Source organism: Triticum aestivum, chromosome 5A, assembly GCF_018294505.1.
Source record: "Triticum aestivum cultivar Chinese Spring chromosome 5A, IWGSC CS RefSeq v2.1, whole genome shotgun sequence".
Classification (NCBI taxonomy): Eukaryota; Viridiplantae; Streptophyta; class Magnoliopsida; order Poales; family Poaceae; genus Triticum; species Triticum aestivum.
The window spans coordinates 578,139,597-578,159,836 of NC_057806.1; the positions used below are offsets into that span (position 1 = coordinate 578,139,597).

Here is a 20,240-nt window from a genome sequence, read left to right on the forward strand (position 1 = left end):
CAACATAAATCAGATTTTTAATAAGCAGGAGCTACAAGAACATCACGAAGAAGCAAAGGCTTAATTGGGGATTGGATTTGACCTTGACCAACACAGTAAAGAGGAATAGAAGATCCGTCACCGAGAGTAATAGAGGGAAAAGACGAAGGTGTGCAAGAAGAAAGCAAATTACTCGATGCAGACATATGACAAGAAGCACCAGAATCGAAAACCCAATCCGTACCTAAGTTCCTTTGTGCAACAAAGTTGTTCATGGCTTGTAGAAAAGCAGCTTGGTCCCAGCTCGGAGTCGAAGTAGAGGCCGGTGTAGTCATGGGAGCTTGCGGGTGTGGTGGCATCGGCAAATCGGCATAAAGAGAGACACCATCATTGTACTGTTGCATGTAGGGGGGACGATGGAGCGCCATAGGATGCATAAGGACTGGTGTTGTAGATCGATGGCGCGTAGGAGGGAGCAGCGTGGCATGGAGCCACCGGCTGTCGAGGCGCGAGGACGGGCGTGCCGGTGCGAGGGCGAGCATCGGGCTGCCAGCCACCGGTCTAGGTAGGCGGGGCACCATATGGCGTAGGGGCGGACCAAGGCATAGGCCACGCCTGGGCTAGCCATGTCCATGGATCAAGAGATGGGTGCCATCCGGGCGGCGGCGGTGGTGTAGTTGATGAAACCGGGGGCGGCGGTGGTGCAGTTGGTGGAGCCGGGGCGGAGCAGGAGCGGGCGCCGTGCGGAACTGCGACGGCCTAGGCTTTTTGCCCCGGTAGTTGGGACTTGGACGCCAGCCGGATGGTTGAGGAGGTACTGTTGGTCGAGGTGGCGGTGGCGGCGTCGATGCAGGCGAGCGAGGGGAAGCAGTGAAGACCTGAGGACGGGAGTCCTTCATAGTTAGGGCACGATCGGCCCATTGGAGCATCGAGCGAACCTCGGCGAAGGAGGGACGCGGATGCATCATAGGGATGAAGGAGGCCTACTTCTCGAACCGCTCGCTGAGGCCGACGAGGAGGACGTTGATGAGATGGCGATCGTCGATCGGATCACCAAGTTTGCGGAGTTCATCCGCGATCGCCTTGAGGCGTTGGCAGTAGACACCGACTGGTGAATCACCTTGCACCATATTTCGAAGCTCGGTGTGGAGATTGTTGGCGCGAGCGTTGACGTTGTCCTGGAAGAGATGACGAAGGGCCGCCCATAGATCGGCGGTAGAGGCACCATCACAGTGGAAAAGATTGAAGATATCTATGGAGACTCGCATGTAGATCCATTAAATAATGGAGAGATCATCATTGACCCATTGCGGATCATGAAGTTGAGGAAGAGAGTCGTCGGCAACGTGAGAGTGGAGATTGCATCGCCCAAGGTGGACGTTGAAAAGGTGACGCCAATGGTAGTAGTTGTGAGCAGCGAGGTCTAGGGTTACGGGGATGTAGGGGCTAATATCGGAGATGGTGTCGGTGAAGGAGATGTAGGGGCTATCGGAGTAGGACTGAAACGCCATGGTTCATGGCGTTTTTGAAAAGGATTATGTCATGAAATAGAATTCGAAGGAGTTTGTTTTGTGCTAAAATTTTCTGGCAATGTCAAAAAAGTGATTTTGGCCAAAAAAGAATGCCTCTGCTACTGAACCTATCTCTAATACACCATATGAACACTTGAATCAAAAAATCATGGTCATAGTACATGGAAAAAGTACAAGACATAACACCATGATATTCACTAACAATACTTTGCATTTGCAAACAAAATGCGACAGGGATAGCAACTATTATATCCACAACGCCAGCACAAGCGCTTCCATATTGCCCCTCCCTGCAAGACAAACCAATTTAAAACTCAAATGAACAGAATGTGTTGTTGATTGCTTGAGTAAGATGAGTGAAACACTATGAATCATAGCATTTCGGAGCAGCAAGTAGTATAATCACCTAACTAACAGGACATGGCTTCAGAAGTTGGCAGCTTCCTCTTGGATGGAAGTCTGATAATGCCAACTTCCTCTTGGGTGGAAGTCCAAGCAAGCTTGCCCTCAGAATTGCCGGAGACAGGGACAAGACCGCCAATGCCGGCGTCTGTCAGAGAGAGAGGTGTGCAGTTAAAAGTCTTGCTGCTCATATCAACACGGACCCAAAAGCATGGCTTGTATGTGCAGTCGCCCAGTGCAAAGTAGATGACATGGTCTTCCTGCAAGCTAAGGAAGGGGTACGTGGGTGCCATGGAGGTTGGCAAGACGGCGTTCCCTTTGAACTCCCTGTCTTCACGCAGGCTCCCCAGCTTGAGCTCGTAGTCTACATCCCAGCTCATATCTTCCGTCAGTCTCCATATCCTCACCATGCGGTCATCCACATGATCCACATGCTCAGGGAAGCCGGTGATGGAGACGAACTCGATGGAGTTCCCGACACAGCCCATGGTCCGAAAGGCTCTTGTCTCTGGTATATAGTTTCCGCAGCCCAAGTACCTCTCGCACCCCACGGGCAGGTCCAATGAACGTATTTCCACGGAACGTGCGTCGGAGAGCAGGTCACCGCAGTCGCAGTACATGCCACCGATCAAGAGATCCACCCAGTAACCACGGCCACGGTGCGAAAACACCTCTTTGGCGACGAAGTAGCTTGTTTCAGCGAGCAAATGGCCGGGGAAGTTGGCGCGCTTGGTTATCTCCCAGTGCAAGCTGGATGAGGACGGCGACACGAACAGAACATGCTCCCGTCGGGAGCCTATGCCGTAGACGGTCCCCGGAAAGACCAGGGCGTAGGACCTGTCGTCGTCCCGGCAGCGTGCGGCGTGCCACCAGAACACTGGTCGTATGGACGGGAGGGCGTGTGCTGGGCGCGTGAGGGATCATGCGGAGCGACCTATCAATGGCGTCGTAGAGTAGATGATAAAGACGTCGCCGTAGTAGACTTCGGGAAAGGCCGCTGCGATGATGATCAGGTTCTGGTCGACGGCATGGATACTAGTGGGCAGCTGAGTGCCGCCTCGGAGGGTCAGGCGGCACAGATCGGGCGCACCAGCAAGGTCTGCTTCTAGCACCATATTCCGCATGAGCGTGTCGCAGTCGACGTCCGCGGGGAGCCCGAATGCCCGATTTGCTCCAGACGACAGTACAGGCCTCTGGTCCTTGGTTGTCTCGTCGCCGGGGGCCCGGGGAGGTAGGTGTCCACAAAGGGATGCAATAGGAACAGGGAAGGCGAGGGCGGAGTCATGGCTGACGTTTTGTCGGCGGATCTCCTATAGTTTTGGTCCGTTGGGGAGGGAGTAGGGAGGATGACGTCCGCGGCGGAGGAGGAGGAGGAGCCAGGGCCGAAGACGGGGGGCAGGGGCAGCGCGATCTCAATCGGCGACAGTTTCTTTCTCGATTTTTGTAACCAAACAATAGAGGACGATGGATTTGCCGTCGGATGCAGCAGAACCGGCCATATGGGTTGTGCTTATAAGAGCCAGCCCGCGGCACGCCACGAGGATACATGCGCCGGGCCCATCTTCGGCGTGCCGCCTCAAGGCCGATTCCTGAGGTTAAGTCTTAAGGCCGCGGGATCATATTTTAGCACGTCCCGTGCGCCTGTCTACAAGCCGCTCCATTTCGACTTTTTCCTATAGGTTTTTCTTCTGCTTTTTTCTTTCATTTATATTTTTTGCTTTTCCATTTTTCATTTCTCTTTTCTATTGTCATTTTATCTTTTTGGTTTTCTATTTTCATTAATCTTTTTCCTTTTCTATTTTAATTTATTTTTCCATTTTTTTCTTTTTCATCTTGCAAACCTATTTAAAATTATTGAATGTTTTTTGAAATCATGAACATTTTTTGAGTTTGCGAACATTTCTTGATATCATAATTTTTCTAAATCGCTAATATTTTCCAATTATGCAAACATATTATTACAAACTCTTGGCATTTTCTGAATTCCTGAACTTTTTTTTTGCAAATTCACGCTACTTTTCGAAATCATGAATATTTTTACAGAAAAGTGAACAGTTTTTTTAAAAAAAATCACAAACATTCCTTAGAAATCATGAACATTTTTTCAACTAACGGACATTCTTTGAAATGTTCGACATTTTTTAAATCATGAACATCTTTAGGATTCATGTATAGTTTTACAAATTCACAAACATTTTTTCGATTTGTATTTCAAACTTTCTGAAACTCACAATCATTTTTTGAATCTGCCTACATTTTTCATATTCATCATTGTTGTCCAAATTCTCGAACATTTAACAAAATCGTGAACATTGTTTGAATTCGCAAACTTTTTTTTCAAACTCAAACAACGTTTTCATGTTCCTTTTTTATTTCTTTGTTTTTTTATTTTTGGATTTTTTTTATTTCTTTGTTTCTTCCTTCCTTTTCATTTTAATTTTCTCATTTTTCATACCCGTTTTCATTTTCTTTTTATTTATTTTCAAATTTATTTTATTTTTCCGTTTCCCTTTTCTGTTTCATCTTACGAACATCCTTCCAATTCGTGAACATTGTCTGCTAACATTTTTTTGATATCTTGATTTATTTTAAATCATGAACGTTTTCTTACAAATTTGCGGCAGTTTTTGAAATTGTTAATTTGGGGAGGACTGGCGCCTCTATAAAAGGAGGAGGATGACTATCTGGACTCTCAACTGCGTGTCACTGATATGATAAAGTCGTCGCCTTTCACCAGCAATCCAAGAAGTCGAGGGTCTTACCTAGACTCTTTACTGCTCAACGGACAATGCAATGGTCATTTTCAAATTGTTGATGGACTCGAGACTATTTTTCCAGTTGGTGATCACACATTGCCATTTTGAAATTTTGTTTCATAAATTTACTGTAGACACATTTTAACTTGTAGCATTTTGTTTGTTTCATATGTTGCTCACACATATGGATATATATACATGTGTTTATGAAATAGGATGCAATGCAATTATGAGATGAATGTGGATGTGTGCATTATGAAAACGCATTCAATGTGTATTTTGAATACCGCTGAAACTGAAAAAGAACACCCTCAAACACGAAATACATGTCGTTCTGCTGAAGAAACCACATGTAATGTTAGTATACTAGATCGAAAACGCGCCTTGGCGCGAGGGTGCCGGTCACAGCGCTATGGCCAAGTAGTGAATACTCAATTTAGTAGGAAATCAAGTTTAGCGTACGTATTCAAATAGGATATAACAAAATATGAGGAAGAAGAAACATTCACATGTAATTGGAGCAAATCACCGTTAAGTTCAACATCGTCATGAAACTATAAGGCAACATACGGTTTTGGGTGTTGCAAAATTATCATTTAGCTCACACAAATTTAGAAGCATCAAGGTTTCAAGGCTTTGCTGGATTAGAAAGATTACATGCTTTCTTTTATCTGATATTTTTCATTCAAAACAATCATCCATGATCCAAAACCTGTAAATAACATCCAGGTTCTTCGCCCATGCACATGATTGCATATCAAAATATTTTCTGTCAAGCGATGATCAGTGATTTTTTTACATAATAGGAATTAATAAACAATGAACTAAACCTGCTTGAATGCTAAGATGTCTCTAACACCAACAGGTTAGAAAAGGATAATGTAATCATTTTTAAACACATCATGATGGCTCCATGTCCAGATAAATCTTTGTGGCATCAACAATACAGTAGAGGCAACAGAAAATAAAATAAAAAGGTTGTTCCTCCGTTGATGTTCGTCATGGTGCCGAGGAACATTTCCATCCTGAGAAAAAACATCACAAATGAACATTGGTTAGCAATGGAACATAAATGTATTGAATACAGGATGAGGCTTAGGATGATCAGTTGACTGGAAAAAATTCATTGTGTCATTGAGTCATTCATATATGGAGGAAACATTGGTTGTTTATTTTGAAAAATGTATCGAAAGTAAATAGAGAATGGCTCAAGAAGTCTGAGCCGTTGCCTAAAGTGTTGTGTCAAGAAAATGACTAACCAATACTGCATATGTTGAAAGCAAGAGCCAAAAGACGGTGGTCAAAAATTGACTTAGATCGGGATCGCGCCTTGGCGCGAGGGTGCCGGTCAAAACATTTGTATGCACACAATAAGCCACTTAACAATATATGAACATAGAAAGCATATTTCGCGATAGGTTTAGCACCAAATATCTTAGGCATAGAAGATACGACAACACATAATAACTTGCAGAGGATCCACATCTCAGAATAGATAACTAAAGTCTTAGGCGTAACTTAGTTTGTTGGAGCTACTTTTATGCATGCAAAATGTTGTTACTCCTAACAAATTTCAATAAATTTGAATTTAAACATTTTAAAAAATTAACTAAGCGTATGATGGTGTTGATATAATAAAGGCAAATGCTAAACCTACGGGTAAATTACAAAAAGCCCACAGATCTTCTCCCACTACATCGTGATCACGCCTTGGCGCGAGGGTCCCGGTCCCAATGACGTGGCCAAGCGGGTAAAGATCAGATGCTATGATGCGTTAGTAGAAAGGATAAAAGTGCACAACTCTTCCCGCCTCCCTTGCTCTTCCATAATTTCAAATCGACCTCTTGTTTGTCCCTCCCAAGCCACGGCACACACAGATGCTGATCTGTATGTCGAGGTGCATAAAATGGATCAGAACACACACACACACACACACACACACATAGAGAGAGAGAAACTGAAAAGATAGAACATTCACTTAGTTAGATGGATCAAAGGTTAGAACAATTTGAATTTGAAAGCAGAAAATTATCCAAGTACTGCATTGAAAGGCAGGGAAACTGATACTTCAAATCATTGACAGAGTTTTGTTAGTCGTATTTTAAATAAGGTCACATTAGTTCGGTTAAATACACCTCTGTTGTTATAGCTCTGTAAGTTTGGGCCTGAGTACACCTCTATTGACCACTATGTGCAACTTCAGTCACAAAATTAAATTTAAAACATTCTAAAGTGAAGAAAAGAGGAATTGTTGCTTTTAGATCATGGGAAGAAACATATCCTGGTTTACTGTTCAATAAATAATATAGACGGAAAATTTAGAACCAATTTCTGTATTCAAACTATGGATATCTTAAAAGCATCTTGGTGTGTGTGTGTGTATGTCACAAAATTTGAAGATGTTTCAAGGACATGCAAATTTGACTATGTTCTGATAGTCCAGATTCCAAAGTACCGTTCATGCAGCCGTTTAGTGAAGATATACCTTGATCATTTGCCGGGAACCTCCGGACACAAGGAATACTTCAGTATTATTGGCTTTTCATGTCTTAATGAAATCAGCGTTGAGAAATCCTGCAGATACAAACAGATAAATATGTCAATGAACCAGGAAAATGAACAATGCATATCCAACACAAAAAATACATCTATTGCAGTGCTGAATAAATGATTAACAAATACCACCTTGGAATTATTCTGTAGCCACAGATTTTAGGAAATCTCTAATTAACACACGAGACAAATAAGTTAAAAGGGTTATGCTGTGGTTGGAGGGCACGTAACGGCCTAAAGGTTAAGATTATAGTGGTATAGGCAGTTAGTATTTTAATGTCTCACTTGGTGTTATTAAAATGATCTTAGACTATGTAGTGGTACTATTCTGAAATCGTGTTTTTACTGTGGCACCAAATCAATTTTTCATATACTCAACTACTATTTTTCGTATTAGCTTAAAAAGAGAAGCCAAGTAAAACCAGTCAAGCATTTCTAAGAGCATTATTCTATGTTCAGTAGCACATATCTAACCATTCCAATACAAGCACAACAGAGCTGGGGAATCTCAAAAGATTCAATATAGGAATACAAAAGTGGCAACTAAATAGTGATTAACTTATGAAATTAACTTGAGGCTGAGACTTGTAAAAGGTCACCTGGGTGGCCTTTTCTCCAAACGGTCCTCAACTTGGGACAGAGATGGCTTGCTTAAAGAGATCCAGGCAGCAAGAGCCTCTTCAAATGGAACGGTCCCTATCATCGCCCTTAGAATAATAAGGCTAATATTAGTTTTTCGGAAGATATTATATGCTAAACAACTAACATAGTCCAGAAACTATGACAATTACTTTGTCGTCCACTCGGCAACCGCCTGCCAGCCCCACATAAATCAGCAAGCTCATCACTACCCTCATACAAGCATACAGTGCTATCCACATCGAAGCACACCGCATTGGCACTGTGCCATGTCTCAAGAATCTCTGGGCATAAGCAGGGAAACCATTGCATAACCTAACCTCTATGCTTCTTGGAGACGTGCACGGTTAACCAATAAAGGAATTCTCGGTGATTAGGAGTACTAACATTTGGAGGGCTGGCGGGTTGCCAAACCAGAAGAGGAAGGAGCCTTGGAGACCTCCATTGCTGCTGCCACGACAGATAAAGAGGTGCTGAGGAGTGGAGGCACCAGATCGAAACATGGAGGTAATGAAGTGTAAATGGCGGCCAGATGTTCTCCACAGCATGGCACCTGGCATAAAAGAAATAATTTTAGAACCTTTAAAACCATATTTGGAACTAAGGATACCTAATATTTTGTAAGATCTTGAGAGCAAGTTTACTATCGTATTGATTGAAACTATATGCTTGTCCATAAAGCTGATAACCAAATAATCCCATAATAGCTATATTTTGGTAAATAAACAAAATGCAACTCATCTAGATACAACTTTAGACCAGTTGTCCTGGATACATATTCAGAAACATAACATAGAAAACAACGAGAACAGATAGGAAGCATGGCGTATAGTTCAACAAATATGAATTGTACAAAGAAACTCACTAATATGAGAAGTGCTCTGTCCTTTGAAAACAAAACATTTGAAGTTTTGGGCTATATTTTGCAGGACAAGAAAAAACAACCTTTTCATTATTATTGGAACAGGGCAGATACCCTGCTGCTCCAGTTTACTTACTTAATTAGAACTACGCAATACAAGGCGATATCAGGCACTACATCTAGTGGCATTATATGGAGGGCAGACTGATCCAACAAATCAAAGGCCTTCCATGACCTACCTATTTCCAAACCTAACTATTAGAAAATTAAGCTACTTGAATATGTAAAGAATCAATCATACAATTCAGAACAAAACAGTACAGAGCTGCAAGGTAGACATTTGTAGCTACTATCATAACTCAAATTCAACTAAGCAAAAAACTTGGTATATGTATTAGTATCTAAAACAGAATGTAAAGTGCATATTAACAATTAGCAGATTTTGGAAACGGATGGAACCTACAGTGATTGCCACTGGGCAAGTTATGGCGATACAACTGATATGTAGAATTAGGCAGTAATATTAGTAGTGAAATAAGAATATGGTTATATCTCACATGGGACATGCTACCTCGGTCACCTTTTATTATTTTGTATTTCTCATGACAGAGAGCCTGCCATTCTCATGTTATTGAAATCAGTACAGTAACTGTAACCACATGCATATATTTGAGCATTGGAAAAATATAAGAGCACATGCCTTTCTTCTCATACCAAATGCATCTACATTAAAAATATGAATTACTAATGGACATAACGTTTGCAGTCCATCGGCTTGACCAAACACTAAAAAGGGGCGAGCATAAATACACCTTGCTAATCCTATGGAGTTTCACAAAAAATCAAGAAATGAAAATAGACAAAACAAATCTTGACAGCACCTCAAGATTATCTCGGGTACAATTAGAAAGTAGCGGAAATGAATTACTCAATCTGACATTTTCTCATACCAGGAAAATAGATGGTACTGACAATATGTGTAACTCTTTTTTTGAAACAAATCCAGTAAGAAATCCATCGTGAACCTGCCAGTGTCTCAAATGGATTTACCAGAGCAGAAATGTCGGTCCTCACTTGCATTCTTGGGGATCCATGCCCTCATGCTTCTGTTCCCCGTGAGCATAGTAATAGTAGGGGCAAACCTGCAGAAAACAAAAATTGGTCAAGAAAAGCCATACAATTCAGAACATGTAGGAGGGAATAGTTTTGACAGTTTTCTTTCTAATATCAACAGAAATTAATGTATAGTAATATAGCAACAAAAACACCAACACTCAACCAACAGAGGAGCAGCAATCACACGCCCTATGAGGATCCAGTCAAATCATAAAAGCCATAAATCTACGCTCCACCAATAACAAGCCGTAACACTTTTGGCTTTTACCAAAGACAAGAAAAAACAACAGAAGGCCCTCATTCCCATCCTGCACACCAGCACATGGCCATACCGGCATAGCCCTAAAAGAAGATTGAAAAGTATGTGGAGAAGAGGGGTCAACCTGCAGATGACCCAAAGATCTATGAACGAAGATGCAACCGGCTCGGATCGAGAGAGGCACCGACAGGAGCTGGACGAAGCTGCAGGGCAAACAACAGAAAATCAGACATGAGCGGCAACCAGTGGCAAAACAGGGCATGCACAAACACATACCTGCAAGAAAAGTGCAGATCATCTTCCCCTCGACCCGTTCATGATGAGCTGCAGCAAGTTCTCATGAACTGTAGAGATTCACAAGCAGTAACACATGTACATGGGAAGCAAACTTAAAGAAGAAATTTGGCTTTAGCCATGATTATCAATAGTAGCTGAGATATATATTTAATTCACCAAGTTTTCAACTAACATGTGAACACATCATGTGTATGTGTGACCCTTAAAAAAACTGCAGTTTCAAATAGCAAAAGAGATTTGAAGCTATCATTGTGGAAATGTACAAACCAAAGAGGCGCTAAATACAAATACAGAACGACAACATAGCACACTGTGCTTGAGACCAGAACTGCATTTGAATGGGCTCAGATTCGCCTTTGCTCGATCATGACCCTTCCCCTAGTGTCTCCATCACCAGATCAATATGTTCTTACAAGGGTGAAACTGCCCTGGTTATCACTCATCAGAAATGACCATCCAAGGACAGAGCCACTAAAATAAGCACATGATCAAAACGGCTCAAAGAAACGAGGGGGGGGTCCAACTTAATACCCACAAGTGCCCCAATTGCTCGAGAGCATGCTTATATCAGCCATAATCGATCATCATAGCCCTGCGCAAGCTAAGAGCAACTCTAGCGGACTCGCCAAAATGGAAAGTCCATCCAGCACAGAACAGTTCAAGAACCACAAACTGATTAATCACAAAGCCATGCATCATCAGGAAAAAGATCCGACGGCCGAGAGTGCCTGAGCTCTGAGAGAGCTCAAGCATGGATCCACAACTACAGAGCATCAACCAGACAAGCACTACATCAACATAGCCACGACCATGCTCCATATAGTAGCCGAAGCAGAGGAATTGGAGGATGATGGAGCTCACCAAGGGAGGTTGTAGCCGAGGCAGTATTCAGTGGGCGTCGGGGTTGCGCGTGAACGCCATCCAACCGGTGAGGAACCGCCTCCTACGCCACACATCCACGCCGCTGCATCGGAGTTGCGCCTTGCACCATCCCGCCGACGAGCATGAACTCCACGGGCGCCGAAGCGGCCAAGGAGGCGAGGATGTGATGTATAGCACATCCAAGAGCACCACCAGGGGCGGAGATGACCGGGGCAAAGAGAATGATACTTTTGGCCTTTGCTAGAAATAAGATGAGAAACAAAAAGCCCTCATTGGCCAGCCTGCACACCAACAAGCAAAACAAGAAGAACACGGTGAGGCCAAAAAACACATCACCATACAACACCTAGCTTTTGAAAAGCATATCCCACCGCTAGAATAAGATTTTTATATGCCTACTTATCCAGTTAGAACGGTGTATTCACTACCTATATGTCTAATTAGATAATAAAAATCGACTGTAAGTTGATCATCGCCAATCCCTAAAAATATTAGGAAATGCACAAAAATCAAAATACTCATATAGCGCGTAGTGAAAGTATTTCCAGCCGCGAACGAAAGCCTTGCAAATCCCTAATTCTATAAATTCATTTTGCCAGCAACAATAGTTTCCTAATTTGATTTGTAGGGGTTATTTAATTTACAGAATGTATATTCTTTTATTTGATATCGTTTAAACCAAACCACATAAAGTTCATACATTAGGATCACATGATATGGACATAAATGATTAAAAATATGAACTATACTTTGTTTTCTTCTGAAGCTCTATATTTGTTCATACATCAGCATTAGTGCTAGCAAACAACAAGCAAACAAAGAACGACCTTAAATTTATTGAAACAACATTTTACTCATGAACCAGACTAAATGGTACTCTCTCCGTTCCAAAATAGATGACCCAACTTTGTACTAACTTTAGTACAAAGTTAATACAAAGTTGAGTCATCTATTTTGAAACGGAGGGAGTACGTCATATGATATATAGCTCCAATGAATGGATTTATAGTACTAAATGGTAGGAACAGGAGACTGCAGAGATATACAGTTTTCCAGAGCTCACCAGTTTTGGAGTGGAATGAGTGACACGATCTGATAATAAGGATCAGAAGTTCTGAACCCATAAGTTGGCATAGCAGACTTCTCCGAGCACTGAATTCGGCAAGTTTTCAGGTAAAAGGAAATCCACTCGTGATATCTATTTCTGTAAGAATAAAACCTGCATCATTCTAAAATGAATGGTATACAGAGGGTAACCAAACAAAACATGCACCAGATAGGACAAAGAAAGACCTGAAAATAGTACATGTACATATGAATTAAATTACACTTGGCATCCTACGTGTGAAAACAATGAAAAGAGCTGAAAGCGGGAACGCAGCAAATGCAAAAGCATATAAGAATGAAGGGCTAATTAGTGATGTAAAATCCTAGTTTTTTTCGCAAAAAAGATCAATTATCTCTGGTCCCCTAATTCTGGAACTACACATTTGCAGTTCTTTCAATTTGTCTGCAATAGCCTAGCAAAGTACTGCATACAAGGCCAGATGACTAAAATATCGAAAGCCTGCTGCACATTTCATTTGTCAAGGACGATGCACAAGCAATAAAACAAGAAACCATCCGGCACAAGTGGGCTACCTAATGAGTACACTACTACACATTGTCAGGTAGAACTGCCATCAGTGTTGCTGCTGCACTAAACAACAATACAGAATCACCCACCATTGCAGTATGTGTTTAAAAAATATAGCAAGCTGGAAGAGTGTCGGACCTCATACAATATTCAGTTTTAAAAAGACAGGGAAGATTAAGTGAAAATGATAGAAAATGAATAGACCAGTACAATTTGATATTGATAGTGTGGATCCAATTCTGCAGGGTTGCACCTCTACCCCTCGGAATCCAGTTCTCAAGCGGATGAACACACACACACACATAGAGTAAATGGGAGGAGGCTCGTCCCCGCTCCTCTCCTCTGCTGCTACAAAAGAAGAGAGAGATTAGAAAGAGATAGAGAGGAGGAGGTGTTGGGGAACGCAGTAATTTCAAAAAAATTCCTACGCACACGCAAGATCATGGTGATGCATAGCAACGAGAGGGAGAGTATGATCTACGTACCCTTGTAGATCGCAACGGAAGCGTTGACACAACGTATAGGAAGTAGTCGTAAGTCTTCTTCCCGATCCGACCGATCCAAGCACCGTTACTCCGGCACCTCCGAGTTCTTAGCACACGTACATCTCGATGATGCTCCCCGGGCTCCGATCCAGCAAAGCTTCGGGGATAAGTTCCGTCAGCACAACGGCGTGGTGATGATGATGATGTTCCACCGACGCAGGGCTTCGCCTAAGCACTACAACGATATGACCGAGGTGGAATATGGTGGCAGGGGCACCGCACACGGCTAAGGAACGATCACGAGGATCAACTTGTGTGTTCTAGGGTGCCCCCTGCCTCCGTATATAAAGGATCCAAGGGGGGGGTGCGCCGGCCTAGAGGAGGGCGCAGGAGGAGTCCTACTCCTACCGGGAGTAGGACTCCCCTCCCCGTTCCTTGTCCAACTAGGAGAGGTGGAGGAAGAATAAGAAAGGGGGGGCGCCGCCCCTCCCTCCTTGTCCAATACGGACTAGGGGGAGAGGGGGCGCGCGGCCTGCCCTGGCAGCCCCTTCCTCTTCTCCACATTAGGCCCATAAGGCCCATTAACCCCCCGGGGGGTTCCGGTAACCCCTCCGGTACTCCGGTTTTATCCGAAACTTCTCCGGAACCCTTCCGGTGTCCGAATATAGTCATCCAATATATCAATCTTTATGTCTCGACCATTCCGAGACTCCTCGTCATGTCCGTGATCATATCCGGGACTCCGAACTAACTTCGGTACATCAAAATGTATAAACTCATAATAACTGTCATCGTAACTTTAAGCGTGCGGACCCTACGGTTCGAGAACAATGTAGACATGACCGAGACACGTCTCCGGTCAATAACCAATAGCGGGAGCTAGATGCCCATATTGGCTTCTACATATTCTACGAAGATCTTTATCGGTCAGACCGCATAACAACATACGTTGTTCCTTTTGTCATCGGTATGTTACTTGCCCGAGATTTGATCGTCGGTATCCAATACCTAGTTCAATCTCGTTACCGGCAAGTCTCTTTACTCGTTCCGTAATACATCATCTCACAACTAACATATTAGTTGTAATGCTTGCAAGGCTTATGTGATGTGCATTACCGAGAGGGCCCAGAGATACCTCTCCGACAATCGGAGTGACAAATCCTAATCTCGAAATATGCCAACCCAACATGTACCTTTGGAGACACCTGTAATGCTCCTTTATAATTACCCAGTTACGTTGTGACGTTTGGTAGCACCGAAAGTGTTCCTCCGGCAAACGGGAGTTGCATAATCTCATAGTCATAGGAACATGTATAAGTCATGAAGAAAGCAATAGCAACATACTAAACGATCGGGTGCTAAGCTAATGGAATGGGTCATGTCAATCAGATCATTCAACTAATGATGTGACCTCGTTAATCAAATAACAACTCTTTGTTCATGGTTAGGAAACATAACCATCTTTGATTAACGAGCTAGTCAAGTAGAGGCATACTAGTGACACTCTGTTTGTCTATGTATTCACACATGTATTATGTTTCCGGTTAATACAATTCTAGCATGAATAATAAACATTTATCATGATATAAGGAAATAAATAATAACTTTATTATTGCCTCTAGGGCATATTTCCTTCAGGGGGAGGAGGAGGAGGAGGAAGGAGGGGCAAGGGATGAACTGACCAGATGCAGAGAGGAGGCGCAACCCCATGGCCACCGGTGACGAACACCTGAAACCCTAACCATGGGCAAGGTCGCGGGTGAGCGATGGTGGCCGTGAGCGGCGAATCCGGCGGGAGGAGAGGACGCAGCGGAGCGAGGCAAGCTCGGCGCTGTGTTGCGCGATGGCGGAGATGTCGGGGCTCGCTGCTGCTTGGCGCCTTGGCCTGCTGCTGCTGCTCCCCCCCCCCCCCGCCGCCGCCGTCATGCTCCTCGTCCTCCCTCCTCTGCTGCTCGTCGTCGTGGTGGTGGGGGGGCTCTGTTGCGGCGGATCTGGCCGCCAACGGCGCTGTTCGAGGCGGTGGGTGGCGGCGGCGGCGATGTGGATGGGAGGAGAGGAGGCGCGCGGGAGGGGAGGGGAGGGGAGGGAAGAGTTGGCGCGCGGGAGGGGAGAGGAGGCGGCGGCGAGGCGGGAGGAGCTGGGCGAGGGGGAGGCGCGGGGCGGAGGCGCGAGCGAGGGAGGAGGGAGGCGGCTGCGGGAGCGGGCGAGGGAGGAGGCGGCTAGGTCTCCGTCACAGGAGCGGCCAGCCCTTTTATACCCCCACCACGCGAAATGACCGAAATGCCTTGGTGGGGGCATGGTATTTACATTCTGTTGCCATTACTATTCATTCCAGCAGTGTTTCTTCCTGATCCGACGGCCCAGATACTCCGACCTCTCGATCCAACAGCCCAAAACCCATCAAGCGTTTTGATCCGACGGCCGAGAGTCGTTGAACTCTGTGAAGCCTTGTAGGAACATCTTTCTCTTATCTCTTGATAGGAGGTGGTTCCAAATAAGAAGGCACTTCTGATGTTCTCAGCATGTGAGGCATTTCTCTCAATGCACGGCTTACTGTGCTATGTCATTGCATGCAGTTGATATCTGTCTCCAATTCTAGGCACATTAGCGACAAGGGATTATAGGTGGACGGGAAACCGCTTCAGGCCCATGTACCGAAACCACATTCAATGCCCGTTTTACTAGCATAGTCTACATATGTTTATTTATGTTTTGATAATAAAATTACACTAGGTAGTTTCCTACTCTTTCAATTAAAAGAAGCATAACTCATCACTTTATTAATATATAATTTGGAAGGGAAAATTACATGAAAGATGATACATTGGCCAGTGGCTACCCATGCACATAACACTTGGGTGTCAAATGAGCACTAATGTACTGGATTATTTAAGCAATGTTGTTGCAAGCACGCACCCTAACATTTTTGCGTGCTGGCGAGAACCGACCTTTCTCCGAATATCTCATCAGATGGAGATGCTGTTGGGGATGCCCCTGGCCGTGAGCCCCTCGGCCTTGCCCGTGTGGTCGGAGGTGTTGGGGTAGAGCAACATGTAGGGGAATTGGGCTGGTCCATTGCGGTTCTTGAGCTGGGGGTTTCCGTTCAAGGCCACCACCTGGCTCTCGATGCCTTCCAGCCTTGTGCCGAACCGCTTGAACGCCTCCAGCGCCTTGGCATCCGAGGTCCACTCCGGCGTGTCACGCTGCCCGAGATAAATCTCGTCGGAGGAGTGCTTGGACAGGATCTCCAGCAGGGAAATGCCAATGATGGACTGCACCTGGTTGGTAATGGTGTGGATGAACACCTTTTCTGGGTCGCGGGCCAGCAAGGCGTACTCCTCGGTGTCCGGCTCCGGCATCGGACGACGGCTCGCTGACGGCTTGTTGGGGTGGTAACCTGCGTAGGGGTACTGCCCGAAGTTTACGGCGGCGTGCAGCGCGGACCCGGTCCAGATGATGGTGGCGCAGGCCTTGACCAGCTCCGCCACCGTCATCATCTTGGGCCACCATGCCGCGTCCTTGAGATCGCCGTGGCCGACCTCGCGTACCTCCTTCCACCACGCCTGCAGCTCCACGTCGCTCTGAAGCACACTGTCGCTGGTGTAGTAGATGGCCAGATACTCTGTCACCCACTGCTCGATGGCGGTCCAGATAGCGAGCCCATCCACCGCGTAAGGGTAGTCCTCAAGTAGCAGCCGCACCTTGTGCGGGCTAGATGGGTCGCGCCACGCCATGCCCCTGCAATTCATGATTAGTAGCACCATGTCACTCACTGAGGAACGGTTCTTCACATGATTAACCTGCTATATACGAAGAAAAACTTGCTTACCTCTTGATTAGATCGTCTGGTAGGGCCTGCTCGTTGAAGTTCCAGTCCTTGTAGGTGACGGAGGACATCTCCATGGCGTACTTGCGCTGGAAGACGGTGAGCTCGATGATCCCGCCGGCGCTGACGAGCAGCTCGCGCGCCCGCGAGTTGATGTTCATTGTGTCACGGTAGTGCGGGTGCAGCAGCTTGTGCACCGGGTGCGTCACGCTCAGCTGCCGGTTGGTGGCGATGATGAAGGGCTCCATCACGGCGTGCGTGTTGAGCCAGTGGCTGACCAGCTGGTGATAGCCGTAGTCGTTGACGCAGACGTACGCCTTGGCGAGCTGCCATATCCAGGCCTCGACGCCGGTGGACGCCGGAGTGTAGACGGTGCTCTTGGCGGTGGTGAGGCCGCCCTGGAGCAGCGGCGTGCTCAGCTCGATGGCGACCGGCGCCAGTGTGCCGTCACCTTTGAGGAAGAGCAGAGTCCTGGTGGCGTAGAGGAAGGTGTCGTCGAGGTTGTTGAGCCTGACGAGGTACGGCATCATGTGGTCGTGGTGGTTGAGGATGTAGAGCCTGTTGCTGGAGACTGCCTGCTGCACGGTGATGCCCTCGAGGCTCGACCCGATCTGCGCCTCGGTGATGGTGCTGGTGTGGTCGCCGTACTGGCTGGGATCCAGACTACTCTTGGGAGGAAACTCCTGCAATGCAATGGATTAGTTTTACCGTTAGTTTAGTCCATGTTTAATACATACTAGCACTTCTAATTTGGCTCTCACCGTCACACGGGTGATCATCATCGGGTTGACGCCGGCGAGAATCTCCCTTGCGAACTCGGCGTCGGTCATCCATGCTTTCTCGTCCTCTGCACGTGCGTAAATAGTCGAAATTATATTTATTTTTCTTCCAACGTTTGATGAATCCTATGTACCAGAAGTAGTTTATAGAATTATTTATATCTACTCCCTCCGTTCCAAATTACTCGTAATTTGGAACGGAGGGTGCCACGACGAGTAATTTGGAACGGAGGAAATACGTAAGTAAGATATAAGTTTATTTTTAAGGGAAATAAGTAAAATATCAGTAGGTAGGTAGGTACGTTTGATGACTTGCGGCTTGGGGGGCTTGAGGAGGTAGTCGCCGCCCATGGGGATGAGGTCCTTGACGAGCTGGAGCGGGAAGCGCTTGCGCACCTCCTCGAGGGCCGGGATGCTGGGCAGCTTGATGCCACCCTCGTAGAGCTTGAGGATGTCGGCGAAGGAGTCGAACTCGCCGGGGGAGAGGTCGACGTAGGTGCGGATGGCCGGCACGATGCCATCTACCAGCGCCTTGAGCGAGTAGCCCAGGAAGTCCGACTTCTTGAGATGCCCGAACAGCTCGTCCCGCGGCACGTAGATGCTCTGCACCAGCGGCAGAAGCCGGCTCTCGCGATCAGGGTCTGCGCGCAATGGATTGTACTCATAAGTTCCAAGTAGAGACTGTGTTACTGATTGAGAAAGAGAAAGTGAAATAAAACGCACTGGTCTGTGAGAGCTTGCGGCCGGTGCGGCAGCGGCGAGGGTAGGGGAACTCCTTGGAGCCGCCGAGGATCTGGCGGGAGTCGCCGAGGTCGTTGTAGACGTCGTAGCGGTAGACGCGGTCGTGCGCCTCGTAAGGCCCCTGCTGGTCGTCCCCTCTCAGGTTACGGAGCTCGTCGTCGCGGTAGGGCTTCAGTGCCGCCGGCATCTTGGTGGGCAGGTACGTCTGCGCAGGCACGTACATACACGTATACTTAAATAAGTGGACATGCAAAAACGTACGTTGCATCCATTGAACACATGGATCATTGGCGATTGAAGAGCTCGCTCACATCATTGGCGAAGAAGACGCGGCTGTAGCGGTACTTGGCCTGCGGGTACACCCACGAGTTGGCGACGAAGACGACCTTGCCGTGGCCGGGGACGTTGTCGAGGGTGATGGTCTTGAGGAAGAACTCGGAGGCGTGGTTGTTCTTGACGATGATGGCGCCCGGCACGCCCAGCTTGTCCACCGCCCAGTCGAAGGTGACGCTGAACTTGTTCTCGCCCACCGTGATGAACGGCAGGCTCGTGATCCACTGCTCCAGGCTCGCCTCCGCGCTCACCTTCCCGCGGTTCCCGTTGTCTAGCCGAGCCACGTAAACAAACAAGCTAATCAGAGACTTCATTGCATTGCACGGGAAGATAAGTACGCAATGCTGAAGGAGAGTGCTCGATGGTGCTCACTGGAATCGACGATGGTGGAGCTGATGAGTTGGCAGGTGACGCCGCGGCCGAGGAACTCGGTGACATTGTCCATGACGGTGGCGCCCAGGTCGTTGAAGTCGAGTGCATTCTTGCGGGTCAGCACCACCGACCCCTTGAGCCGGGTCTTGCTCCCTGTGAGCCCGCCGATCCCACCGATGATGGGGAGACCGCCGCCGAACATCTTGGCGTACGTACGCTTCTAAGATGGAAGAACAGTGGTACGAGTGTAGTGCTAATGTTGCTTGCTGTGGATGGTGTGAGAGTTCTCGACGAGCAACCGGCCTATTTATAGATGGACGAAGGGTAGGGTGTGACTGTGAGCTTAGCGTTGGCTAGTGTGTATAACGTTATCCTAGTGGCCTACTGTTTGATTTGATACTGTAAAACGATTTGATTATTAGGGGATCAGGATAAGATCCTAATCGTACACAAGGGAGTAGCCATGTCAATGGGGGTTGGGTTTTGATTTGTGCTGCTCCATACGGACAGCAGCAGCAACCATGTCAATGGTTTATTTCGCCAGAATCTCGTGATGGTTTGATTTAGCCAGGGTTATGTTCATGATGGAAATCTGCCAATGTTTTTATTTCAAAGTGCGTGTGATGGATTTAGGAAGTTTAATGTGTGCGTGTGTGATGGATTTAGCTCAAGGTTTGCGGACAACATGCACCCAGGCAAAGTGTTCTATTAACTGCGTGAACCAAATGTCATTTACAGAGGATTAAAGTTTACGGCATCTGCTAGCTAAGCAAATGTTTATAACACCTCAA

The 20,240-nt window shown here is 46.2% G+C and overlaps 1 protein-coding gene across 1 annotated transcript; it reads right to left on the reverse strand.

Moving 5' to 3' along the window:
* Positions 1-16,151: 16,151 nt before the first annotated feature.
* On the reverse strand, positions 16,152-19,719 carry LOC123104951 (linoleate 9S-lipoxygenase 2-like). Its single transcript, XM_044526903.1, has 7 exons — positions 19,450-19,719; positions 19,056-19,348; positions 18,727-18,949; positions 18,306-18,644; positions 17,986-18,071; positions 17,228-17,907; positions 16,152-17,136 (listed from the first exon to the last, which is right to left on the reverse strand). Exons 1-7 carry the CDS (start codon positions 19,649-19,651, stop codon positions 16,365-16,367), a joined length of 2,595 nt encoding a protein of 864 aa, XP_044382838.1. The 5' UTR covers positions 19,652-19,719; the 3' UTR covers positions 16,152-16,364.
* Between the last annotated feature and the right edge of the window lie 521 nt (positions 19,720-20,240).

Bases quoted from the DNA above. Each gene is read 5' to 3' on its own strand.
- LOC123104951 (XM_044526903.1), bottom strand. From the start codon at position 19,651: ATGTTCGGCGGCGGTCTCCCCATCATCGGTGGGATCGGCGGGCTCACA. The intron at 19,349-19,449 runs GTGAGCACCATC...TGGCTCGGCTAG, and splicing joins CTCCACCATCGTCGATTCCA to ACAACGGGAACCGCGGGAAG. The intron at 18,950-19,055 runs GTGAGCGAGCTC...GTGCCTGCGCAG, and splicing joins GCGTCTTCTTCGCCAATGAT to ACGTACCTGCCCACCAAGAT.